Source organism: Dendropsophus ebraccatus, chromosome 1 (assembly GCF_027789765.1).
Source record: "Dendropsophus ebraccatus isolate aDenEbr1 chromosome 1, aDenEbr1.pat, whole genome shotgun sequence".
In the NCBI taxonomy this organism is placed as follows: domain Eukaryota; kingdom Metazoa; phylum Chordata; class Amphibia; order Anura; family Hylidae; genus Dendropsophus; species Dendropsophus ebraccatus.
In genome coordinates this window covers 190,964,404-190,992,280 of record NC_091454.1, presented here as the reverse complement: position 1 = coordinate 190,992,280, position 27,877 = coordinate 190,964,404, and the positions used below count along the sequence as shown (strand labels likewise).

General features: G+C 42.9%; 1 protein-coding gene across 3 annotated transcripts in view; it reads right to left on the bottom strand.

Moving 5' to 3' along the window:
• The window catches only part of ADD2 (adducin 2), a 70,683-nt gene that overhangs the window by 12,617 nt on the left and 30,189 nt on the right, over nucleotides 1–27,877 (bottom strand). For 2 of the 3 annotated variants that reach the window (XM_069942755.1, XM_069942772.1), the window contains exons 2-9: nucleotides 11,241–11,460; nucleotides 8,819–8,957; nucleotides 7,194–7,348; nucleotides 5,720–5,800; nucleotides 4,573–4,722; nucleotides 4,325–4,468; nucleotides 4,125–4,223; nucleotides 1,690–1,866 (exon numbers count right to left, since the gene is read on the bottom strand). In XM_069942755.1, the coding sequence (XP_069798856.1) occupies nucleotides 1,690–1,866; nucleotides 4,125–4,223; nucleotides 4,325–4,468; nucleotides 4,573–4,722; nucleotides 5,720–5,800; nucleotides 7,194–7,348; nucleotides 8,819–8,957; nucleotides 11,241–11,423 (1,128 nt within the window). In that variant the 5' untranslated portion in view covers nucleotides 11,424–11,460. Of the gene's footprint in view, nucleotides 1–1,689; nucleotides 1,867–4,124; nucleotides 4,224–4,324; nucleotides 4,469–4,572; nucleotides 4,723–5,719; nucleotides 5,801–7,193; nucleotides 7,349–8,818; nucleotides 8,958–11,240; nucleotides 11,461–26,484; nucleotides 26,503–27,877 lie in introns of those variants that run through there. The other variant, XM_069942763.1, reaches the window with a different exon arrangement.

Here is a 27,877-nt window from a genome sequence, read left to right as displayed (position 1 = left end):
CGGCGTTCACAAAAAATTCGCAGATCGTTCCGTGTAAACAGTCGTTCGCCAATTTAACCAATGTGTGAGATAGGCTTAAGCGATCACAAAATGATCGCAAAACGAATTTCCGTACGATATATCGTACCGTCTAAACGCTGACCGTTATGAAAAAAAAATCGTTACTCCGACATTGTTAATCGTACGATCGGGCCAATTATCGTTTCGTGTAAACGCAGCATTATAGCTCCTGATAAAAGGCAATGATCAGCCGACATGCACAATGTTGACTGTTAAAATTTTAGAATGATAATGATGGTCTGCTGGCCGTCGCTCTGTGTAATAGAAGCGGCAGCAGAAGCGACCACCACTATCTCCTGGGGGCCCCCTGGACGATATAAAAGTCGTCCGGGGAGCTCCCGCCACAGTGGCGCTATTTCACATGCTGACAGTTAGCAGGGAACCAGGAGCAAGCGATCGCTGATCTGACAGGTTGGCACTCGCTTGTCCCTCACCATCGGCCTATGTAAAAAGGCCTTTAGTGTCCTTGGTGGAATAGCTCCTGTGAAAAGGAAGTGATCAGCCGACATGCATGATGTCCTTATCTTTCAACATGTTGAAAATTTTTAGAACGATAACGATGGGCTGCTGGCCGTCGCTCCATGCAACAGATCTGCAATCTCCTATGGGCTCCCCGGGTGATCTAAAAATCGTCACTCACTTGCTCCTCACCATTGGCCCATGTAATAGGGCCTTTAGTGTTCTGTGTGATGTACACCTGGATTAGGCCATATTAATTGCATGTTACTAGCTTGGTTTTTTACATTTATTCACATTTCCTATCAGTAGTGGATTATAATAGGTCTGTTTCGGGCGGTAGCCCTGGGGCCCTGAGCTCCTGGGGGGCCCATGGTCACCCTAACAGACTTACTGTATACTTTCAGTGGTGTATTGTTCCTGGCTATAGTTCTGCCATGATTTTGAAACAATCGCTGCTTTTTGTCCTTCGATTTTGCACAAATCAGGGCATCATGACATTATCTATCCTGTACTATGAACACCCCGCTAGTGCTACCATAGTTACAGTGGGGTGGGGGGGCCAAGGCTTGGTGAACAGCCCAGGGCCTACGGTAAAGTTAATCCACCCCTGTTTGCTGTGTATCCTTTAGACTTTGGTTACTTGGTTAGTTAATGTGGAGTTTTCCCTAGATGCCTGAATTTGGTGCCTCCTTGTTACTCCATGTACCTTTCTTTGGGAAAGTGGTTTGAGCTGGTGACTTCTGCTCTCTGGACTTGGTTAACTGGGTTAGGCTTTTGGCACCTACAGAGACTCTATTCTTGGCCTCTGTCACCAAATCACTTCAAATAACTGGTCGAGACAGCGCGGTCAGCACTATTTTATGCCAGTTAAAATCCAGTGAAATGAGGAATACCAGTTGGAAACCGAATGGTAGTCTATTAATGTCAATGAGGTCTGTTGGGTTCCTTTAGTGTCCATTGTGTAGCAGACCAGCCGGTCTCCGTGTAGTGCTGGCACATATCTGCGACAGAGGCCTCTGAACAGACGTTACAAACGCAAACCAAGTCTTAAATTACCCCTAGTGTGAGTATATTCTCTGTACAGCCCTATTGTATATATTGCCTCACTTGTTCTCATCAGTTAATGTGTGTTACAAACAGAAATCAGATGTAAGGATGATATAAACTCACCAAATTATCCATCATTCTCATCAAAGCCTCAAATTCATGTTCACCCAGTCTGCTCTTCTGCATGGGTCCAAACATGCTCCCCGCCCAGCCAACCGTGCCCACTTCATGTGGACGATACTTTTCTCGATCTAGTACAATGAGGTTCTCCGGTCCTCCGGCACTAGGCACAGCAGAGACCTGAAACATATGGTTTTATAGTAAGATCTCACAGGTCAATCACATTTACATGGCTATTACACTCCATTATAATGTTACATTTTGTAAGGTTAGATTATACAGGCTGATGTTTTACATGTAATCTCTTCTTAGACTTTCCCTACAAGCTATATGTAAAAGAAAGAGAGGGTTGCACCAGCGTGTTGGTATACAGTCCCCTGGGGCACACCCTGGTTAGCAATGTTCTGGCTGCTGGCAATTGGGATTCCCTTGATGGTATGAGTGCTGCTATAAACCATAATACTGGGACTCAAGGAGCTGTGTTGCAAATGGTTAACTTTACTAAACTGCAGGACTTTATCCATCACTTCTGAGAGGGGTGAAGGGGTATTCCCATAAGGGCTTGTTATTCCCTATCAATAGGATAGGGGATAACAAGCTGGTCGCTGGTGGTGCTACCACCTTGACCCCCACTAAGCCTGATAACAGGCACATGATCAACGCAGAAGGAACTAATTCTCTATTGACCAGCCAAACACTGAAGTAGAGGATAACAATTTAAAATGAGAATACCCTTTTAAATCTGTGAGGTAACAGAAATCACACTGCTTGGCTCTTGGAGGTAGAAGAGTTAGTCTATGCCTGACTGAAGCTTCACAAAGGCAATGGACAGCTAAGGGACCCTCGACATGTAGTAGATACAGGAAAGAAATGTCCTTTGGGTCATTACAAAGCTGATATCCAGGGTGTCTGTAATCACTTCATGCTGTGACCAAGGCTAGGCTTCACACCACCCTGGTACAAAATAACTGAACTCAAGACTTGAGACCAATGTTTGACACCAGGACTCCCCAAAGACCTTGAGGTGTGAAAAGCTGGGTATTTATAGACAGATAATATTGTTCTCTCCAGTGTGCATCTTAGAACTTAGTATAATTATTAATTATATTAAGTTCTAAGATGCAAACTGGAGAGAATAATCTTCACCAGTAGGTGGAAGTAGAGAGCGTTGAGGCCACTCCTACATGTGGTTGCCACTTGGGCTAATCACTTCAGCCAGCAGTCGAGGTTGTCTCCTTAAGCAGTGAAAAGTCCAGCTAGCCACTAGTGCTCAAAAGTCCCACACCTGGACTTCATGCTGTTTTAAGGGCTTATCCAGCATTTAATTTATTTTTATATATTGCTGTACTGTAAACATAATAAACATGTTATCCTTACCTGTCCATACTCCCCTGGTGTCCTGATGTGGTCTCTCTTTGGTGTGTCCACTGACTGCAGCTCCGCTTCTTCTAAAACAAACTTGTCTTGGAAGTGACAGCCCGCTCAGCCAATCACTGGCTGAGACAGGACAGCATCGGGGCCAGTGATTGGCTGAGTGAGCAGTTACACCTGAGGCAAGTTAGTTTAGGAAGTAGCAAAGCTGCAGTTAGCAAGGACACTGTAAAGGCCGCATCGGGACACCGGGGGAGCACAGAGAGGTAAGCATAATATGTTTATTATGTTTACCAACAGTGCAGCAATATATAAAAAATATGTAAACACCGGATAACCCCTTTAAAGCGTCAACTCAGGGTGCCGGCTGTGGTGATTGACATACACGGCAGCTGCAGGCTAATGTGGCCTAATGTGCCCGTGTGTTATGTGATTTACATTAACTTACAGAGCACACGGTAGAATATAAAAGTGCAATTAACCATCATCAATGGCAATATGAAAGTCCCATTATACAAAACACTATTTACTTGCTTCGTCAGATGGGATACTGCACTGTTACATGTATTTTTCATTACAGCCAAGGCACCACAAGCTTCTATATACAAAGCTGCCATTAAAGGGGCTGTTCACCAACATTTTTTTTCTTTCAAATCAACAGGTGCCAAAAAGTGCCAGGGATTTGTAATTTCTATTAAAAAATCCAGTACCTATCGGCTGCTGTATGCCCTGCAGGAAGTAGTGTATTCTTACCAGTCTGACACAGTGCTCTCTGCTGCCACCTGTGTCCATGTCAGGAACTGTCCTGAGCAGTAGCAAATCTTCATAGAAAACCTCTTCTGCTCTCCAGACTGGAAAGAATACACCACTTCCTGCAGGACATACAGTAGCAACAAATACTCTGGCATTTTCTGAGCACCAGTTGATTTGAAAGAAAACATTTTTTGGGTGAAAACCCCTTTAATTTAGACTATAGAATAAATTTACAATACAAGATGACAACAACATATGTGTTTGCGACTTTGATATGAGATATAGCATGTACGTTACAATAATATATACCCTACCTGGATTTCACAGGCCGCCTGCAGGTGAAAGATTTTATAAAAAGCTTCTTCTACCGATTCACCCAAAGCCACAACCCCATGATTCCTTAGGACGAGCACCTGGAAGGTTAAAAAAATCCACAATTTGTCAAGTCGCTCTCTACAAGACCTTCAAAGACTGTGTTGAGGGAGATCCAAATGTAGGAAAGTCGGACTCTGACCTTGCATGTTGGACCCAAACACTTCTGCAGTTCGATCCTGTCCTTCTCTTCTTCCATGTCTCCGTTAAAATCATAATACACCACTTCTCCTGCCAGCAAAGCATCATGTGAGATGGGCAGGAGGCCACATTTCATTGCCGACACCTGCGATAAACCAGAACAATTTCCTCAGACAGGAGATCTCTGTGGCTGGCAGTGATTGATTCCCCCATCTTCATAGGAAGGCAGGGGCTATAATACTATCTCACCGCAGTTGTGGCTGCTGTATGGAGCTGGATGATACATCTCACATCTGGACGCGCTGAGTAGATAGCAGAATGCAGGCTGAAGTCGCTGGTGTCCACCTCAAAGCTTGTGCTTCCGACTTCTACCATCTCTCCCAAAATATTAACTTTCACCTGTGGATGATATCGCCCAAGCATGAACTGAATATCAAGGACTCTGGATGAAAAGTTGTACAATTTCTCAAAATAATTTTCTATGAATTCTTTGTAGAGATGAGTGTGAATCAAGCATGCTCAAGTTGGATCATTTGACATTTGAACACCAGTGGCTGAAGAAGTTGGATGCTGCCCTTAGGAGTCATGGATATACACATGGATATAACCTATGGCCTATGGCTGTATCCATGTTTTCCAGGAAGCCTTAGGGCAGCCTTTAGTCACTGGTAATCAAATTCCGAACGATCCCAGTCCAGCATTCTCAAGTTACGCTCATCCCAAATCCTCAGGGACCAATGGTGATGTGGCATATGCTGGAACCTCTGCTTTGGGAACTAACTGATATGTCTTGTCACCTTGTGATCAGTAGTGGATTATAATAGGGGCGTTTCGGGCAGCAGCCCGGGGCCCTGAGCTCCTGGGGGGCCCATGACCACCCAAAAAGACTTATACTTTCAGTGGTGTACTGTCTCCTGGCTACACTTCCACCATGATTGGCAAAGAAAACACTGTTTTTTTATGGCGATTTTGCACAAATCAGGACATCATTATCTGTCCTGTACTATGAACGCCAGGCTAGTGCTGCCATAGTTACAGTGGGGTGGGGGGGCCCAGACTTGGTGAACAGCCCGGGGCCTATGGTAAAGTTAATCCGCCCCTGCTTGTGATTATGTAACCGATGGAAGTCACAACATCTGGCTAATCTTCACTTTGTTTTATTGCTTTTGAATAGCAGAGATAGGGGGTGAAAAATAATAGCTGTTATACATATATCTGTTAGGCAGCTATTCTTCTTCTATTCCCCATATACATTCATGATCAGTTTGTCTGAGCATGCATGTATATGAGGAATAAGATGCCACCAGACATAGGCTGCCCAGCTTTGTACCATGGGCACTTTAAGACAATATACTGATACAACAGTTCTATAGACTTTCAATATTTCAGAACTTACTAGGGTTGAAGCAGACACTTCATTACAAGCCACTCCACGCGGGCTAAATAAGAAATGATCCTGTTCTTTATTAACCCTTATCTGGAAATAAAAGTTTAAAAAAACAACATGAGATTTGTGACAAAAGAAAATTATTATATAACAATTTGGTATATGAATGTATTACCTGAAACACATGGGAAAGTTACTTCTCAAACATTAGTATTCTTATTACTTTAAGAGACTCTGTCAGTAGGTTTATGGTGTCCTATCTCAGGGTAGCATAAACTAGTGCCAGAGAAGCTGAACAGAATGAAGTATCACTTACATTGTTCTGTGCAGCTGATCTGGAGATATCCTCCTGAATAACATAGACAATAAGTAGTCCTCTCCATTATGTGTGTGAGCTCAGTAGTCCTGGATATTCATGAGAAGCAGAAAACTCCGCCCACCAGCTGCTGATTGGCAGTTATCTATCCATGCTGTGTATAGGCAGTCAGCTGTCAATCAGCAGATGGAGGGCGGAGGAGGGGTGTGGAAAGAATCCTATTCTCCTGCATATTAGGAGAACAGCTGAACAGAATGATGTAAGTAATACACCGATCTGTTCATCATTTATATCACTAATTTATGCTGCCCTCATTTAGGGCAGCATAAAACTAGTGACATATTCCCTTTAAAGAGAATCTGTGATATTGAACATGCAAGTTATAGAACTGGAGGAGCTGAGCAGAATGATATACAGTTTTCTGGGAAAAGATTGTATATAACTTTTATTACATTCATTGAAATCCATGCTAATTCTTGGTTTAGGAGTCCAGTGGGTGGTCCTAATCAGTAATTGACACCTGTCTATGTGCACTCTATAGAGGGGAAAGCTGTTAATTACTGAGTAGCACCACCCCCTGGACTCCTGAGCTAACAGGATTAGCAGGGATTTCAACTAATGTAATAACAATTTTATACAATCATTGCCAATAACAATATGTCAGTCTGTTCAGCTCCTCCTGCTCTATAACATGATACAGTCAGGATTGCATTAATGTGGCAGGTTCCCTTTAAAGAAGAGAGTCACTGAAAACTAAAATTGGTTTCATACTAGTAAATTGTAAGTTATCACTGCAGCCAAAGTTTGGGAATTCTACTTGCATTACAGTGACGTGTTTCCAGTGTCTGACTGGGATATCTGGGGCCCACCAGAGGAAATGATCCTGGGGGCCCACCAATGAAGTACCAGTGAGAATTGACATGTCAGTCAGTGTTTTTGCAGGTTCTAAAGCTGGGGGCCCACCCGAGTATCCTCCGGTCCTCTGGCAGGCCAGTCCGACACTGCATGTTTCTATAGCTCGTACCTTCATAAATTCTCATTTTATTACTACTTTATATTGGCAGTTTCCAAGAAGCCAATTTCTCGCATAGTAGAGTAACTGTAGCAACCATATCAGACATCATCCTCATCAGCAGAGAACACGTGTAAGAGGAAAAGATCACTTACTGAAGCAAAAGTACCGGAGAGCTGCCCCCAGCCGTTGAGGTCTATGAGCCTATAGATGCTGGCCAGCTTGCACCTCATTAACCTTTCACCCTTTGCCAGAGGAACCCCCGGATCATTACAGTGGAGGTCATTGATAGGCGCCACCATGGATGAGTCTGGAAAATAAAGGTTATGTTTTTAAAGGTTGAATCTGGGAACAAATTATAGCAAATGGTTCTCCAAAAATTCCATATAAAATGCTTGTAAATCCTAGTAAATGTAATTATATAGAATATCTTTTCTTGCCATGACCTACATTATCATTATATAAATGTGTTACAGTCCAGGTGCAGTACAAGGAGTATTTGCACAGTCACTGCTTGTTCTTAACCCTTTTGTGTTAGCATCCCTGGCAAACTTTTTTCCACAGTGTACAACCCCTAAATAGTCCCTTCATCTCAGATATAATACTGACACTTACTTTTCGATCTATCCACCAAGCCACAACTTTGAACAGGCTGAACATCAGTCATTGTTACTAGAGATGAGTGCAACTGGAGCATGCTCAAGTCCAGTCATTCAGCCTTTAATTACTGGTTGCCAAAGAAGTTGGATGCAGTCCTAGGGAGTCTGGGAAAACATGGATACAGCCTATGGCCATAGGCTGTATCCATGTTTTCCAGGACTCCCTAGGGCTGCAACCAACCTCTTCAGCCACCAGTATAATAATGCTGAACAATCGGACTTCAGCATGCTCAAGTTGCGCTCATCTCTAATTTTTTTTTACTAACAGCTCTGTTCTCCTGTTGATGGATCCATAATAGTGAGATCATATAGCGGATTAAGTTATCCCTTATTCACAAGATAGGGGATAACTACCTAAGGGGCCGACCACTGCACCTTCTCGAGAAGAGGACCCCAGCAGCATGTGCACCACCACTCCAATTATTCTCTATGTGAGCTGCCAAAAATAATGAGCCGTTTCCGTGGCTCCCATAGAGAATGAATGGCTCATTTTAACGTAGGACTCTGGCCCCGTTCTTGAGATTGAAGTGGGTCCCAATCAGCTAGTTTTTCCCTTGTACATAGGGAATAACTTTATCAGGTAGGAATGCCCCTTTAAAGCCACACCATCCTTGTTCTTAGATCCTGTGTGGAAGTATTGCAAATTTCTACCATCGGGGAAGCAGAAGTCCACAATAACTATGCAGGTGTTGGAATTTCTACAGATTTTGTGGGGGGGATTGTTAGCAAAATCTGCAAACATTGTACGAAATATGGTTTAGATGTAGGAACAAATATGCTTATATTTTATAGATATTACTGTCTCATCTGCATGGCAATGGCAGAAGAATTCTGGTTCCCAATGCAAATGATGCAACATCTAATATATACCATTTATATTACTCATGTGGCTGTAGAGCCTTTGGGCCCATGATGCCCCAGCATCCCCTATGGCTACATGCCTGACCATGGGAGCAACTGAAGTCTACAGCTAAGGGGCAAAAGAGAACATATTCAATCCTTCTGTGGAAATTTCCTATGAAGGTCAAGTTGTTCTTTAAATATTTTTTTTCTATGTAATGATACTCATTAGCGTCACCCTCCCTAGCCCAACTCCCTAGAGAGAAAGTGGAAGAACGTACTGACTGGACAGGTGGGGAAGACAGATGGTGCGGTGCTGGCCATAAAGTCAGCGATTTGCCTGAGAGCCCAGATATTGGAGGAGTTGTTTCCTTTCTTCATCTGCTCCTGAATTAAACTTTCCAGTTCCTCCCTAAAAGACTGAAAGTAAATTGAAGCCAATGTCACTATGAAGTGAGAAAACAAATATAACATCATAATACTACTACACAACACTACTACACGCATGAAGGGTTCCTGCAGTAAACATTTATTGGATATATGACCAGAGGGCCCAAAGACTGATGACAGGTATCATTATCACTGGTCAATAAGAAGTTTTTTTTCAGTAGGAATAGAGAGTAGTTTAGGGCTCCTATATATATGGTAGAGGCAAACCATACCACTACTATGGGGCTCCTGGGATGAGGTGGGACAGTCCTGGTTGGTCTTGTTTCTTTGTTAGGTATGAGCGAATTTACAGTACTAGTGAATTCAAGTGCTTCACTAGGCTCACAGTCTGCTGCCATTAAATTCTATGCCACTGTATGTTGCCCCGCTCCACATGCTGGGAAAAGTTGGATCCAGTCCTGGGAACCTATGAGAAGTTTCCCAGGACTTGATCCAACTTTTCCAGGCACCTGGAGCAGCATGGAGTTCAAAGGTAGCGAGTTGACAAGCTGTCCACCAGCCTAGTGAAGCACTTCGCTTCACTATTACTGCAAATTCACTCATCCCTATTCTTTGTATTGTGTGGTGAGAACCTGTGCAGGAACTGCATTGGGCTGGAAAAATATCCCAGGGAGGACAACAACACCAAGACCTTCTCTACTGAATACACAATACCATAATTCCTGCCTATGCTGCTCTTTGCTTTTAGGCCCCGTAGGGTTCTCTATTACCTACGCCCACTGAAGGGCACATTCAGTGTCCCAGAACAGAGTATTTTTCTGTGGCTTTATGTCTGCACCTTTATTATAGTCAGTTCTGGAAATATAGTCCCACTGCAAACTGTGTATATTGTGTCCCCCCTCTCGGTATTCAGGTCTGCTGTTTCATTTATTTCTCATGCATATTCAGTTATCAGTGCCTAATGGTATTATGCCACCCCCCAGTGTTCAAGTATGGTACTTCTCATGTATATTCAGTCCAATATGCCTAATGGTGTGATGATGCAATGGCTTGATGTCACGTGACTGCCCCTGCTGCCATGGCCGTCAAGCTTTGGCTGGGGATACCAATTGACTTTCTGTCCTACCTCAGTCTTCTCTCCACTTTTAGGGAAAAAGGGTGTGTTGCTCTGTTGTTCCTGATAACTGTCTTCTACCTTCAAAGAGACAGGTCGTGTGTGTGTCCTTTCTCCACTGTCAGGAGAGGGACATGTGTGCTCTGCTGCTTCAGCGTTACCAGAGGCGCTCCGGTCCAGTCGGGACCTGGTTTCCTATCCTCAAGTCCTTCAAGATCCTCATCTCCACTAAAGATCTGGGTGCCGTCTTCATTCACTACTTTCATCATCTCTCTCATCATCAATAGCAAGTATTCGTCTCAACTCCATTCCGCCCAGTATCATAACTCCAGTACTACTACTCTCATCATTTAATTTCCTTATTGCAAGTAACGCAACCATCACAGCCTATTGCAGCATCACCCATTACTCTGCCTTATCCACGTCTGTCTTATTTCCGGTTGCATCCGGAGAGACTGTTGCTACTAGTTATCACCGTTTCAATAAATGCACAACTACCGTTGTTTCTGAACCCTGGCATTGGTTTAATTATTGGTGCCTTGACTAGGGGCAACGAAGAATTGCTCTGCCTCTGCATGGTCAGGTGCCCGCTGGTTAGCTGCTATCCCTTGTGCCAAAACCGTGACCTAACATCAGGCAAGCGGCTACCCGGGTTCCTACCCAGTACTACCACCTACTACTACCCTCGGCGGAGTGGCCCGGCGCACACATATTACTAATATATTTCTGCCTGGACGTTGTAGGTTGGGTTGACGCTACCATTGTTCATTCCATTGTTCTCCTCCATCCTTGCAGCAGAACATTGGGAAAAAAAGAGATCAGGTGGGTTCTCCGCATGCATCAGGGTCCCAGTTGATTTTAATGGAGTTTGTTGGGTGTCTGTCCTCTTACCAGACAAAAGGCTGTACTTTGTCCAGACCGTGTGACAGAGAAACCTGAAGGAGCCCCCAGTGGCAGTGTAAAGCAAGCCTACACAAGTTGTGGAAGCATTTTCTAGTTCCTGCAGAAGTTATTGGGATGTGAAGCACCAGGAGAGCCCTGACTGTGGTCACAAAGGTCCATGGAATTAATCCATACAAGCTAACAGTATACCGTGCATATATATTTAACATATTTTCAAGAATAGTTATAGCAGTTATTGTAAGGAATATTCAGTGCAACACATATTTCTTTGTTCCCCATCCCAGGTAACTACTTACCGGGCTCTGTAGAATCATGGTTACACGCTTCTTCTGCTCCATGACATTGAAATCCTGTCTCAGGTCGGCTGCCATGTTCCTAATCCGCAGGTATTCTGGATCATTCTCTGTATATCGCTCAAAGTATCTTGGTCCCTCCGCAGGAGGGGAGGACACAACCTCAGGGGTGGTTTGGTTGCTCATCTTTATGGGTTATGTCCTTCTCTGATGCACATGAGTCCTATGAGTCACAAAGAAGATGGGTCAATATCTAATATCAGATGTGCCCATCACACTGTTATAAATAGTATACGGCATGCTTTCAAGATTAATGAATAGTATAGCTGTCTGGATTTTGTTAGGTAGGCTATGAATGTGTGATCAATAAAAACAACCTGGATCAATATGAGTCAGGTCTTCAAAGTGATACTGTCACCCCCCTCCCTTACTCTATGTGTGGTTCTCCGCACCATCCACAAGCTTAGATGCTGCACATATGATATATACCTGGATAACACTTGTCTGTTTCCTCTTTCTGTTCTAAAATTGCTTAAATTCATAGCTGGACAGTGTCAAATAGGCGGAGCTTCATGACAGTTGGGCCCTCCCCCTAAACAGGAGATGGGGCCCAACTACCTTGAAGCCCCGCCCAGCTGACACTGTTCACTAATGAAATGAAGCGAGAGTAATTCAGTTATTCAACCTTCATAATGTTGATATTTTTAGTCCCAAAGTTTTATTATTTAAAAAACTCTTTTTATATAAATATAGAAAGTTTAGTCATTCTGTAGGAATGTCCTACAAACCAAAGCTGCATGCAAAATCTTGCCGATTTCTATTGGAAGTAGCTTCTAGATAAAGTGGTTTGTCATCATTCTTTCTACATTATATCACTATGCATTCCTTGCTGGGATGACTTTACTCTCCAGTATTCATCACCAGATTTTGCTCTTCACAGATGCTGAAGAAGCAGAGGTATTAGAAACAAAGAGCTCTGACCTTAATAATATATGTTAGGTGGGGCACAGCAGCTTCACGTCAAAGGGGTAAAAAAAAAAATTACATATCTAATATAACTTAAAGGGTCACAGGAAGTAGTGTATTGTTTCCAGTCTGACACAGTGCTCTCTGCTACCACTTCTGTGCATGTTAGGAACTGTCCAGATCAGTAGCAAATCCCCATAGAAAACCTTTCCTGCTCTGGACAGTTCCTGACACAGACAGAGGTGGCAGCAGAGAGCACTGTGTCAGACTGGAAAGAATACACCACTTCCTGCAGGACATACAGCAGCTGATAAGTACTGACAGAATAGCGATTTTTAAATAGAAGTAATTTACAAATATGTATAACTTTCTGACACCAGTTGCTTTGAAAACAATTTTGTTTGCTGGGGTTCCCCTTAAAAAATAGTGTCATCCATAAAAAACTATTGGTTTTGACCTACTCCAGGCTATACTCCTCCCTGCTGAGAAAGGAAATCTTTTCTTGTTCTAATCACTCCTACTCAAACAGATTTGTATGACCCTTACGTAAAGGATCTAACTGACCCAGGACAAAACATCTCATTTCTCACTTTTTACTAACATTTCCATATGTTAATATATAGAGGTGGAAAGCTGTGGTCAGTATCACATGACCTAAATTTAACAGAGTCACAAACGATACTTGGCTTTATGTCAGGGCTTGTGGCCCTCCAGCTGTTACAAAACTACAGTTCCCATCATGACTGGACACCTTAACCTTAGGTTGGGGACAACTCATAAGAATAAAAAGGACCCAGTTTGAGTTTGATGGAATGGATTGACTCTATATAGATGACATATAGGGGGTTCCCCCTCTTAGGACCACCAAGAGTCTGCTAAAAAGTGCCAACCATGTCTTACATGAAAGGCCAGCTATCGTCACTTCACTGAATCCCTCACAGTAAAGGGATTGTCTGTAATGAGACAATGCCTTTACAGGGGTTTTTCAATGGTGGTCTATAATCCGGATAGGCCATCAATATCTGATTAGTGGGGTTCCGGCACTCCTGACGATCACCTGTTTGCTAGAGCTGCTTTGCCCACATACAGACTGAATGGAGCCAGCGGCTGACAGCTCTGTACATTGGGTAGTGGTTGTGCTGTGTAATTGCAGCTCAGCTTTCATTGGGAGCATTTCAATGGGAACAGCCGTCGTGTGCCATTTCTGTTATGTGGGCACTGTGACTCTGGCAAATAGCTGAGGTCTGCTGGATGTCAAACCCCCTCTGATCAGATATTGATTACCTATTCTTAGTATAGGCAGTCAGGGAAAGAACTCATTTAAAGGGGAACTATCAGTATGTTAGACGAATCTAACCTGCTGATAGCCCCCTACTGCACATGTGGTGCCAAGGAGGAGTGTATGCCTCTTACCTTCCTCCTCTGCGCCATTCCTGTGCAGTTAGCAGAGTAATCCTCGGTCCGGAGCACCGTTAGGATCACTGCCCCACCCCCTTTGCATAAGCCAGTCTGCTCCTTCTAATGATAATTAGTGGAACGGACGGGCAGGACTAGAGCTCTGGGGGTGAGGCAGTGCTCCTAACGGTGCTCCAGACCGAGGATTACACTGCTAACAGCACAGGAACGGCAACATACCATCCTACTCTGTGCCTCATGCACAATAGAGGACTATTAGAAGGTTAGATTCGTCTACATGCTGATAGTTCCCCTTTAAGGAATTTCCAGGCAAGCTGGCAAAAATCAGAGCATTGGTTTCTGATTTGTCCATTTTAATAATCTGGACAGGGCCGGGATGACAATGGTAAGTATTACTATCCAGACCATCAAACTTCCAGTATTACACACATACATTGTGGCACTGGCTCCATAGGAGACTGTCTCCTCCTCAGCATCTGTTCATTATAACAAGGACAATCTGATGGCTGACATACAGCTCTCACAATATTACATGTCATACAGCAAATCTCAACTATTTTCCTTAACTCTTTCACAGTCTGAGCCGCCTGGGCTCCATGGGCTCCAATCTCACGTGGCAGACATCATGGTAACGTCACAGGTTTCCATGACAATTGTTCAAATGTGGATCCTTCCTTCCTCCGTTGGGGCTGTAATGTTATATATAGCGTTCATGTACAGCTTTGTGGTTAGAACTTTTTGTGACAGGAGGCGATCCTGCTAATAGGAACTGTCTAACCTACAGAACCTCTTTAAAGAGACTGTCAGTAGGTTTCTGCTGTCCTATCTCAGGGTAGCATAGACTAGTGACAAAGAAGCTGAACAGTATGATGTATCACTTACATTGTTCTGTGTAGCTGATTCAGAGATATCCTCCTGAATAACATGGCCAATAAGTAGTCCTCTCCATTATGTGCATGTGTTCAGTAGTCTTGGACATTCATGAGCACCAGCTGCTGATTAACAGTTTTCTATCTATACTGTATATAGGCAGACAGCTGGCAATCAACATCTGGAGGGTGGAGGGAGTGGTGCAGCACAAAGCCTACATATTAGGAGAACAGCTGGACAGAATTATGTAGGTAATATATCGATCTATGCAGCATTTCTATTACTAGTTTATGCTGTCCTCATTTAAAGGCAGCATAAACTTAATGACAGATTCCCTTTAAGTCCAGTGAACTTTATAGCATGATCTACCATTATAATGTGGTCCTTGCTGGTGAACGCTGTGGCTACCACTCCAGAATGGAAGAGCTTTACAGATCGCTCCAACCCCTTTGTCACAGCCCAGAGATTCTGTTACAAAAATTCTGAAGCTAAACACGTGTTTGGCCAACAGCTACCTCCTGCATAGGCATGTATGGTCGGCTCTGCTGAGCAAGCATGTGTTCCCCGTGGTAAGAGGCGTGAAAGCCAATGCCAGTCTCCTCTCCCTAAGACCAAAAGGATCAGGCAGCTAAAATCCAGAAGCCTGATCCTGCTCTCATTGACATCTGTATCAAGAGAGTTGGGAGGTTGGGGTTAGGCCCCAATGGGTTAGGCCCTTACTTATCTAATATCTATGATCAACTTAAGGGGAAATTGTGATCTTAAAAATGCAATCGCATCTGCAGGGATCATAATATAGAGCAGGAAGAGCTGAGCAGATTGATATATAACTTTGTGGGAAAATTTCAGGATAAGTTCACATTAATTTATGTAAATTTCTGTTCATTCTGGGTAAGTAGTCAAGTGGGCGGTCCTACTCAGTTATTGACAGCTCAGTTATTAAGTAGGGCCACCCATATGACTACCTAGCCCAGAATGAGCAGAGATTTACATGAATAAATGACAAGTTATCCTGGAATTTTTCCTACAATACTATATATCAACCTGCTCAGCTGCTTCTGCTCTATAAAATGATGTCTGCAGACTGGGCTGCATTTTCCACAATACAGTTTCCTTTAAAGTGACTCTGTACCCACAATCTGACCCCCCCCAAACTACTTGTACCGTCAGATAGCTGCTTTTGATCCAAGATCTGTCCTGGGGTCCGTTCAGCAGGTGATGCAGTTATTGTCCTAAAAAACAACTTTTAAACTTGCAGCCCTGAGTCAAGTTGGTGTGGCCTAAAGTACCCATGCCCTAGGATTGCAAAGCCCCTCTATCCCTCCTCCCCACCCTCTTCATCATTAGGAATGCCCATAGAACAATTTCTCCTATTCATCACCTTTGTGAACACTGCACATGTGCTGGATCGTTGAGGCACTGAGGCACCTGTGCAGTGTTCAGATAGGTGATGAATAGGAAAAATCCTGCTATGGGGCATTTCTAGTGATGAGGAGGGCAACGAGGAGGGACAGAGGGGTATAACATTTCTAGGGCATAGGTACTCTGGGCTAATTTGGCACAGGGGTGCAAGTTAAAAAGTTGTTTTTTTAGGACAATAACTGCATCCCCTGCCGAACGGACCCCAGGACAGATCTTGGATTAAAAGCCGACATCCAAAGGTACAAGCGGTTTGCGGGGGTCAGATTGTGGGTACAGAGTCGCTTTAAGCAATGAACCATGCACACATCAGTGAATGCTGCGTCAGAAATCCCTGAGCAGTGCAAAAGGGGTTGTCCTTCAGCTGTACTGAATCACTTTGATACCCTTATGATGCATTTACACAGGCAGATTTATCTGACAGATTTTGGAAGCCAAACCCCGGAATGGATTTGAAAAAGGGAGAAATCTCAGTCTTTCCTTTATGACCCGTTCCCTGTTCATGATCTGTTCCTGGCTTTGGCTTCAAAAATCTTACAGATAAATCTGCCTGTGTAAACGCACCATTAGGGTCCATTTACACAGAAAGATTATCTGACAGATTATCTGCCAAAGATTTGAAGCCAAAGCCAGGAATGGATTTGAAAAGAGGAGAAATCTCAGGCTTTCCTTTATGACCTGATCTCTGTTTATAGATAATCTGTCAGATAATCTTTCTGTGTAAATGGACCCTAATGCTACGTTTACACGGAGCGATAATTCGCCCGATCGTACGATTAACGATTTCAAAATAACAATTTTTATTTTATTTTTTATAACGATCAGCGTTTAGATGGAACGATATATCGTACAGAAAATTTGTTTTGCGATCGCTTAAGCCTATCTCACTTATAGGTAAAATCAGTGAACGACTGTTTGCACGGAACGATCAGTGTATTTTTTGGGAAAGACGAACGATGATTTAAGAACATGTTAAAAGATCAAAATGAACGATTTTTCGATCATTCGCCGCGTTTACACGTACGATTATCGTTCGAATTTGATCGTTATCGCTAAAATTCGCCCGATAATCGTTCCGTGTAAACGCAGCATTAGTCTCACATCTATCTACAATAAATCAGAAGATCAGTTTGGGGAAGGTAAAGAGGCATACAGGGCAGTGCAGAAAAAAATCTAATAGCAAATCTGGGCCTTGCTATTAGTCATAAAACATGATGCTTTCCAAAGAGCGGGTATGTAACCCCATTAGTCTTCCTCCCAGTCCATTAGATCTCGGCACATCACTCTGGCGCTTTCTGGTCCAAGCACTTAGCACAATGATGCTGATGAGCCTGTGAGTCCAGCCTCCCTGCTCCATCAGAATGGTCTGCGGAGAGGATTAAAGCTGTGAGATCAGCCTGTTGTCCCAGAACTGCACATCCACATGCCATTAAAATGCACGCCTCAGCACATCAAAATTATACTATAAATCTAACGTTGAGTAACTGGCACCAGGTTATGAGCCGTGCTGAATGTGCTGTCTGCAGAGAGGCCGGGGGTTTAACTATTTATGTTCTGGACATTTGTAAACCTCTATGTGTACAAGACCCTATTAAATGGATTTATTCTTTCATCACTAAATCACAAGATGAATGCACTGCAAACCAGTGAATCTAAAAGATGCCTGTGATGTGTACTAAAAGGGTTAACTTAGAGGGCTATATAACACCAGGCTTCAAGGGACAGCACCACTGACTTAACCATGCATTTCAATGAATCGTATTGCTTCCAAGGGAGCAATAAAGCAATGTTTCTGACATTAGAGTCCTTCATCTTGCTTGTGTCATGTAGTAATGAATGCTGGGCTCCTAGACCACACGGGAGCTTAGTGAGCTTGAAGGAAGCTTGCACAGTCTGGGGGCAAAGGATGTGACTTTCACTAAGGAGATGAACAGGATTACAGAGCAGAATAGCATTAGGAGTATGTTTCCATATGCAGTACACACATATGAAGAACAGGACTGGGACTCTTACTAGGATGCAAACAGCATGGGAAGCGGGGGGCAGCCCTCAGGTTCTCATTGACTTTAATGGGGGCTTCAGTGCATAACTGCATTGAAAAGTTTTCATATTTTATATTCCCTATTAAACTTGCAGGGTTTTGACAGAAACACCACATCTTTTTGGATGCAAAAATGGGCATCCGCATCATAAACCTTGTGTATATTGCCAGTGTGAACATACTCTTATGAAAGGCATTCAGGAAAAAAAGCTCACTACAATGCTATTGGGGAGACTCTGAGAGGCACGGATATCCTTATAGATGCCCATGGGATGGTATTGGTGCCCACACATTTTAGTTTACTTATTTGACAACATGCTGAAACCAAGTTATGATGAGGCCTAAAGACAACTGCAAGCTACTATAGACTTGCTTCTTTTATTGGATCTGGAGTCTGGTACTATAGCTGTGCAGATCCTGGTTCTGGTACCATATCTACTGCACTTTGTATCCAAGGGATATGCCTAGGAGCCATGTGTTCTGTGATATACAATATCTGGTACACTATATCCATAGGCCTTATCCATAGCTAGTTAGCCGCATTTAGATACTGAGCACTACTATGTGGGTCCTCTGATGCATGGCTGCTTATACTGCTTTCAGTTTCTAGTTACTAGGTGGTGGGGGCCCATATCATTTTGAGTTTTAGTTACACCCCTGATTATATCCTTTCCCCAATCCCATAAATCACATAAATTGCCTGTGGAAATCTATTATGTATTATAAATCTCGGAGGTGGGCATGGTGTGACTGTTATGGCCCACAGGGTTAAAGGGGTTGTCCAGCAAAAATCTTTTTCTTTTAAATCTGGACAGTTCCTGTCTCAGACAGAGCAGAGGTGGCAGCAGAGAGCGCTGTGTCAGACTGAAAAGAAAACCACATTCCCTGCAGGACATCCAGCAGCTGAAAAGTATGGGAAGACTTGAGATTTTTAAATAGAAGTAAATGACAAATCTATATAACTTTCTGAAACAAATTCATTTGAATGAAAACGATTGTCACTGGATAACCCCTTGAAACCTCAAAGGAACCTTTATAATAAGGTTTTGCTTTTATCCGTTTCAGAAAAGGATCTTACTATGGATCATCCTATGGCTCTTCTTGTTGTTGTTCCCAAGCCATGGAGGATATACAGAACATATGACTGCTGATATATATATATATATATATATATATATATATATATATATATTATAGAGAGAGAGATGTCATGTGCTTGCAGTATAATAGGGGGCAGAGGTTATCATAGCAAATAACCTGTAGTATTGTTTGCATGTTACTCTAGTGTCATTTTACAATGACATTCATACAAATTGGAACAATAAATCCAGCGTCACGATTCACGACTCCATCTGGTGAAAACATCAGCCAGTAATGAGAAGATGTCAGATGACAAATCACTATGTGAGGCACTCGACATGGCAGTGAATCAGTTACTTGCATATGGTACCCAATCCCCTGTTGCCTCCTCCTCCTCCTTCTCCTCCTCCTCCTCCTCTCCCGGGTTGCAGCATCTCTGGAGTTGCTAGGACACAGACAGGAGGATGGATGCTCGCACAGCTCCCGCTGCATCCCTGCACACACACACACATATATTACAAGTACAGGCCCAGCTGCTGCCAGCCACACACACCTATCACCGCCAAACCAAGGCACACATGCCACTCCAGCTGAACCCGGCAGCTCCGCTCTAGATGTCACAACTTCTGAGTGGCAGCCAATTTGCAGAAATACAAACGCAGCAGAAAGAGATGGGAGATGGCACATGTACAGGATCAGGAATTTATAGGATTTATATATTTGTGCCATATTCTGCAACCAATGCGATATACAAAACACAAAGATGGTAGAGTCCTAGCGCTATACACACTCCGCCTAATAGAGACGGTTTAACATTTAATGGAGTCTTCAAGGACAATCCCAGGGCTGTGGGAAGGAACAGGGCCATGTGTTTACAGGGTTTCATTATGGGTGTATACCATCCGCAGAGCAGCAACTATGGACTATGGGGGAGATTTATCAAACATGGTGTAAAGTGAAACTGGCTCAGTTGCCCCTAGCAACCAATCAGATTCCACCTTTCATTTTCCAAAGAGTCTGTGAGGATTGAAAAGTGGAATCTGATTGGTTGCTAGGGGCAACTGAGCCAGTTTCACTTTTCACCATGTTTGATAAATTTTCCCCCATGTGTTTACAGGGTTTCTTTATGGGTGTTTTCCATCCGCAAAGCAGCAACTATGGACAAAGGGGGAGATTTACCAAACATGGCTCAGCTGCCCCTAGCAACCAATCAGATTCCACCTTTTATTCCTCACAGACTCTTTGGAAAATGAAAGCTGGAATCTGATTGGTTGCCGGGGGCAACTGAGCCAGTCTCAGTTTACACCATGTTTGATAAATCTCCCCAATAATGTATAAACTCAGCAAACCCTTCCCTCCATCATAAGTCTGAGGACTGTGTTGTAAAAGTATATAGTAGAACATATGAGCGCTCTCCTATTTTAGGCTATGGTTACATGTGAAAAGCAGCCTATGTATCAGGTATTCCCTGGCATACCCAGATGAACCAAGCGGCAACTACTAGTGACTACATTCAGTCCATTGCAAAACATTATACTGTTATTTGGAAGGACTAAAAGAATGCAGCTTTCTGGACTGTTCTAAAAATTAAGTATATCCTGGAAATGTATGTTGGGCCTAATAAACACAGAGAACTTCCTGCAGGATATACAGCAGCTGAGAAGTACTGGAAGGTGTGAGATTTTTAAAAGGAAGTAAATCACAAATCTGTAGTACTTTCTAACACCATTTGATTTCGCTGGAGTTCCCTTTTAACGCCGCGTTCACACACAATAAAGTCGGAATTCCGTGGCAGAGAGCGGAGGAATCCCGCCGTGCTCAGTGTGCTGCTTTGATTGAATGAGAGTGCGCGCACTCCTCCGCTCCGTTCAAAGAAGTGACATGTCATTTCTGTGCGCAAAGAGCAGCAGCAACGGAGTAGCTCTCCGCTGCGGAATTCTGACGTTCTTGCTCAGTGTGAACGGGGCCTAAAAGAGAAATCTGGCAGATTATAAAATCAGGCAGCCAGCAGGGGCAGGGGGGAAATGGATTACAAGTATAGACTTACCTTTCTCGGGACCCGTGGTGAGCGATGGGACCGGCCCTGGGACCCCCCGCCGGAAGGCATTTTCACCCGAAAATGCCTGTCCCTGCTGATGAACTGGCCGCTCAGCCAATCAGTGACTGGAGTAGCATCCCGCCCCAGTCCCTGACTGGCTAAGCGGCCAGTCCATCAGCTGGGTCGTGAAGTGTCATCCCTAGAGATCCAGGAGCCCGACGGGGGTCCCAAGGCCGGTCCTGCTGTTCACCGTGGGCACGGGGAGAGGTAAATCCATACTTGTCATCAATTTTCCCCTGCCGGCTGCGGGATTTTATAATCTAATCTAATATTCCAGGCTTTACTACCATACCATGATATAACACTTATATTATAGCAATGGCAAGTCATGAGGTATTGCATATGTCCTTGGCAATGTATACTAGCTTGGCTGTAATTTCCCTTTAAGCAGCTTGTAACATTCCACATTATAATGAAACATATAAATCATGCAATGGTTTTGTTATATTACGGGTTCCTAAACATCTAATAGGGTATACATTGATTTATTACATAAATCAGAAGCCTCTATTGCTAAACAAGTCCATAAAAGCTTAAATTACTTAGAGCTGCCAATGACAATGACATCAGGTATAACTCTGATCATATTGGTATGTATATATATATATATATATATATATATATATATATATATATATATATATATATATATATATTCGCATATTCATACAAGGGATTTTTTTGCTTGATAATTCAATGAAACAATAGAAGTTGTGATAACGCAGACCATTATGTATGGTGCAATACTTTGTACTCTCTCAAGTTACTGTATGACAAGTTTAGGCTATGCTCACAATGCATCAGAGGCACCTTCACAGTTGCCATTTGCACTGACAAAGGTACTAAATGACCCAGCAAGCCAACCCCATTGAATTTAATGGGGTCTGTCTGTTTTCCACTCTCATGTCTGTCATTTTACAGGAGTGTTACGGCAAAAAAAACGCTACATTCAGTGTTCTTTTTTTGGCCTATAATTCCAAACAAAACCACTTACACAGTGCAAACTTATCCTTAGCTGTAAAGAAGATAGGCACTACTCAAGAGCACACCAACACATTCCATAATGTAAATCTAATTAGAGCAAAGAAACATGGCAATGAAAACAAGGCCGTGCTCCTCAATCAGACAGAAAAAAATCCATACAACTAAATATCAATGCATTACATTAACATAAAAAACACTTTAAATGCATATAGCATGCAGCTCCAATGTGATGGCCCATGGTGAAGCCATAAAATCCTCACTGTGGAAATCATAAAATACCCAACCATAGGGAAAAGAATAAATAATCAATTAAAAAATATATAAAGTAAAAATAATAATAAAGATACAGAGAATCATAAATTGTGATGTGATATTTATTAGCACTCTGCTGAAAATAGGACCATATATAAAAGTGCATAAAACTTACTAGTGAGCGCATAAATAATGTAAGGACTAAAATGCAATAAAAACAAATAAATAACGTAAATAACATAAAAGAGAACACGCAGAGGAGTAGAGCTTGAATACATAAGTATCTGTCCATGCAGGTGGTGCACAGCAGTAACCAGCTTTTGTAGTCACGTGTAACCAATGCACATGGATAGTCTATAAGCAGAGCGTGGATTTGACTAAATTTCTATACAGCAAAGTTTTACATAATAAATTATCAGCTTGGCTTAAATATCTATAAGTATGAATGCAAAAAACAACAAACACCTGTTAATGCTGCGGCTGTCTGAAAGAAACAGTCCTCCTAGGGTATATCCTCAACCATGTGCAGTGTCAGGCTATGTTCACACTACGTAAAAGTACTTTATGCAGTATAGAACATTGCCTACATTTCTATGGGATCACGGCCGGAGCGCATACACACTGTATACGCTCCGGCCGGGATCCAGTGCAGACCCGCAAATAACTGACATGTCAGTTTTCTGCGGCTGCAATTCAATGAATTGCGGCCGTAGGAAACCCTGTCAGTTCACACAATAAAGCGAGCGGCTCTGGCCGCTTGCTTCATTGTGTGCTGTGGGAGGTTTAGATGCAGGCGAGCACTGATGCGCCCGTATCAGAACCCTGCAGCCGGAAAGATCATCCGGCTGGTACTTAAGTGCCGGCCGGGATGATCCGGGCAGAGACCGGCCATTCCGTGACACAGCCGGTCTCTTCCAGTGTGTGAACATGGCCTCACACTGCAGCTTCCTCAATACTTGATTTTAATAGGAGCTTTCGAAAAGCACCATGCACAAAGAAGTGGCATGTCACTTGTTTGTTTTTGTTTTTTTGCATCATTTAGGCTGTTCACACAATGTTTGGTTTTGGTTGTATTTTTGGACGGCTGTAATTTGGAGATGAAAATACAGCCGTATTTTGATAATTACAACTGTATTTTTACCTCAAGATGACGACTGTCAAAAAATACATCCAAAAACAAACGCTGTGTGAACATAGCCTCAATGGGGGACATTTATGAAGTCTGGCGGTTTTTACGCCGGGCTTACAAATTTCCCCGCAGCTCCGGAGCTCAGGGGATTTTTCAGGAGCCTGTCCGTGCGAAAATTTTGAAAACTACGCCAGGTCAGAGCTGTCATAGGTTTCAGTACAATTTTTCTGCCGGAAAAATGATAAATGCGGCGCACCCCCGTAGCGCACCCTCTCCGCCAAACTGATGAAGGTGGCGCAGATGCGAAAAAAAAATTGCAAAAATACCCTTTGCAAATATTTTACGCCAAACAGCCCTATCTGCGCGTAAAAAAGGCATTTTCGCCTTTTCATAAATGTACCCCAATGTCTCCAATACAATGGAAGATGGGAGTCAGTGGGAGATTTTTTTAAATTATAGTACGTTATGTTAGTAAACAGAAATAGCTAAATGCAGTTGTAATTTTTAATGGAAAGATAAAAAACAATGACTGTAATTTCCAAAAGAAGGTCGTAAACAATGAGCATGTTCCCTTTTTGGATGGTGGTAATTAATTATGTTATTCTATGTAGTGTGTGCGCTGCTGGCCAATTTCCCTTTGACTTTGATGGAGCACATTATTACAATGAAAATACAGCTGTATTTCTACCTCTAAATCATGGCCGTATTTTTATTTTATTTTACTGTGTGTGAACATAGCCTTAAAGAAGCAGTTCACTTTTTTTTTTTTTTGCCCCCCCGGGTAGCCGCTGTCATGTATACTTACATAAGATGATCGGTGTCCCGTTCCCGTCGGTCAGTTCCGTCCCGCGGTGCCGTTCACATCGGGCGCGCGCTCACTTCCGCCGGCGCTGTGACTCCTCTTCTCTGCCCAGTGATTATATGCCGGAAGTCACTCGCTTCCATGCATTCTCTATGGAAGCGCGTGACTTCCGGCGTTCAAATGACAAGGGAGAGAAGAGGAGTCACAGCGCCGGCGGAAGTGAGCGCGCGCCCGATGTGAACGGCACCGCGGGACGGAACTGACCGACGGGAACGGGACACCGATCATCTTATGTAAGTATACATGACAGCGGCTACCCGGGGGGGCAAAAAAAAAAAAGTGAACTGCTTCTTTAAAGTGTAAGTTTGGGATGGTTTTGATAAAGAAAAACAAAAAACACACAATGTCTATTAATAAATAGGTACATTAATATAAATCAATCAAATGAATGAACAAAGCAGCAGGCTGTGTGACACCTCATGGCTATGCAGCGATCTGTGAACGGATAAACCCACATCTGGCCACAGAATGCTGCATAATAAGTCCTGAATAATATCATCTGGATATATTATTATTTTTTATTTATCATGGTATGCGGCAGAAATCAGCGAGACATAAAAAATTTGACTCCTAACACTATTCGCACCCCCAATTTATTTTTTTTCCAAAATTAATTTTCAATAAAGATATACATAAAAAACAACTCACACAAACCTATCTACAAATAAAAAGGCTCATATGTGCAATTTCTGCAGTATAAATTACATAATCCCCATATTCCCCAATGCCAGCAAATGTCATCGATCAGTGATATGGAGCCCAGCTCATCCATTACTCACTCAGGGTGTACAATGACAGACCAGGGGCCCAGTAATTGGGGTCCGGCTACTGCAGACTGCCCTGTCCTGGGCTCAGATGGCAGTCCCATAAGGTACTGTCTACTTCCTATGGAACATGCGGAATCACATGTGTCGCAGTTCTGCTGAGAATCTACTCTGTAATCTGGTGACAGAGGGAGGACAGATGGCTGTTTTCGTGAGATAAACCCATTGCCTACTCCACCCACATTTTAACACCCCCTGCCAGAGAATCTTAAAAAAAAAAAAGTCAAATCAAACATCTCGGAAGAGACATTGAGTGATATCAGCCTCAAGGATTATCTCTCACAAGAGGACATGGCACATCAATGCATTACATGGACACTCCATTGATTTTAGTAGGTACTATGTTAAACTTAAAGGGGTTATCCAGCGCTACAAAAACATGGCCACTTTCCCCCTACTGTTGTCTCCAGTTTTGGTGGGGTTTTAAAACTCAGTTACATTGAAGTAAATGGAGCTCAATTGCAAACCGCACCTGAACTGGAGACAACAGTAGGGGGAAAAGTGGCCATGTTTTTGTAGCGCTGGATAACCCCTTTAATTTCCCCTGTGATGATGCTGAATATGCTGCTGGTTGTCCATTCTTCCAATGACCACTTTGGCAATTGTTTAAACAATCTCTTTTTTGTTAGAATTATCCACAAAAAAAGCTGGTCACAGACAAGAACCCATAGCAGTCAGGAGTAATTTGCATGGGAATTTGGATACTTGGAAGTATTTTCTCTACAGCGCCACCACAGGAGAAATGAAGGATTACACAATGCACATTAGAATCAATTGCACACAAAGAGAATTCCTCGAATTTTTTTTTGCATTTCTGATTTCCCTCAGATGCAAACTTTTTTTTGGCTGAAAAAAATGTCACAAAAAATCCACAAAACTGTTTGGCAGTTTTTCTGGCGTTTTCTCATTTTTAGTGTAAATAAGTATAGGCGGTTTATCCCCTGCAATTTTTTTTATTACAGTCATGTGATTCCAGGATTTCTATTTATTTATGAAAACATACATAAATAAATAAATATGAATATAGACATGGCACTCTTTTAGACTTGGACTTGGGGATGGAATTATAGTGCAGCATCCTGCCCCAGTCACTGACTGGCTGTGCAAGCTGTCAATCAGCCTAGTCTCATGACTTCGGCTGAGAGGAAGATCAGGGGTCCCTGATTAACAATCTGGCACTGGACAGGCACAGGGACGGGTTAGTAGTTGTGGTTATCGTGTTCCTGTCTTCTCACAAAATAATTGCACCCCCTGGACTTCTCCTTCAAAGAAATTTTTTCAAAATCTACATTTACAATTTACTTACATGGGATAGGTGATGTGTTCACTTGATGGTCAGTTGGTCACTTGATGGTCAGCCCCTAGCAACCAATCAGATTTCATCTTTCATTTTCCAAAGAGTCTGTGAGGAATGAAAAGTGGAATCTGATTGGTTGCTAGGGGCAACTGAGCCAGTTTCACTTTACACCATGTTTGATAATTCTCCCCCTATGTGTATAGTTGTAAGTTGGAATACTAAATAAATGTTAAAGTGTCTGTAAAAACAATAAAGAGTCACAATGACCGCAACTGGAACATGCTTGAGTGCAATCGTTTGGCATTTGATTACCGTGGCTGAAGAAGTTGGATGGAGCCCTATGGCTGTCTGAAAAATATGGATACAGCCCTAGGCCATATCCATGTTTTTCAGGACTCCCTAGACTGCATCCAACTTTGAGTTGCGCTCATCACATAAAAAGAGGCATTTACCCTTAGTGGTGCTCCATAGCCCCCTCACTTAGAGGTTTATAGACTATCCTGGGCATACAACCCCAGAAAACAAACAATATTTGAGTCTCAGAAAAACCCTTTAAGCCACTCCACAGACAGAGACGCTGACACTGAAGGCACCAGGCACAGAGGAGCCTTCATAAGAGAAGGATAAGGCCATCCTGACCCACTTCTGTCTCTGCTCCAACTTCTTCTCATCACTCAGCAGCAACAACATGCAGCACAGGGATTATCAAATCCTTGTACCAGAGCCCAAATTTGCCTGGGATTATTTCCGATGCAGTTTTAATAGGTTAAACCCTCCCAGATATCGCATGTAGACATTTTAATGCTTATGCATTAGTAAAATATAACCCAGCTAAACAAAATGTAAGTCGTCCCTGCAGGACTAGAATGTGCAATGACTGTACAGGGTTTCTTAGGACAAGGCCGGGATCAGTAGAACCCCCCCTCCACAGATTGCTCTATATAATACTGTAAGAAGAAAGTCAGAAACATAACAGGATGTCTCCTAACGTGTACAGTCCGGAGCATGACGGGCGCACCGAGAGGATGTCTGCCACTTAGCTACTCACCATTACTGGCAAATGTAATGTTATAGGAGAGGTCTGAGACACAGCAGCATCATAATAGGATTGAAAAAGTTACGGGACACAAAGGGGCAATTTATCATTCGATTTAGCATATAAATAGCTGACCATGTACTGGACGAGCGGCCAGTCTGCCAGAGCTCTTAAAGGGCAATTCTCCATTCTAGCTCCTAGAAGGGTTTTCAGTGGGGTGGGGCATCCTCTTTAATGTATATTTGCCCTAATAGACCATATATATTTCCCCCTCCAACACATCATTCAATGTTCTGTACAGATGAGGGTCAGACCCCGAGACAACTATGTACAGACTGGCAACTCTTAGAGTATGTTCACATACAC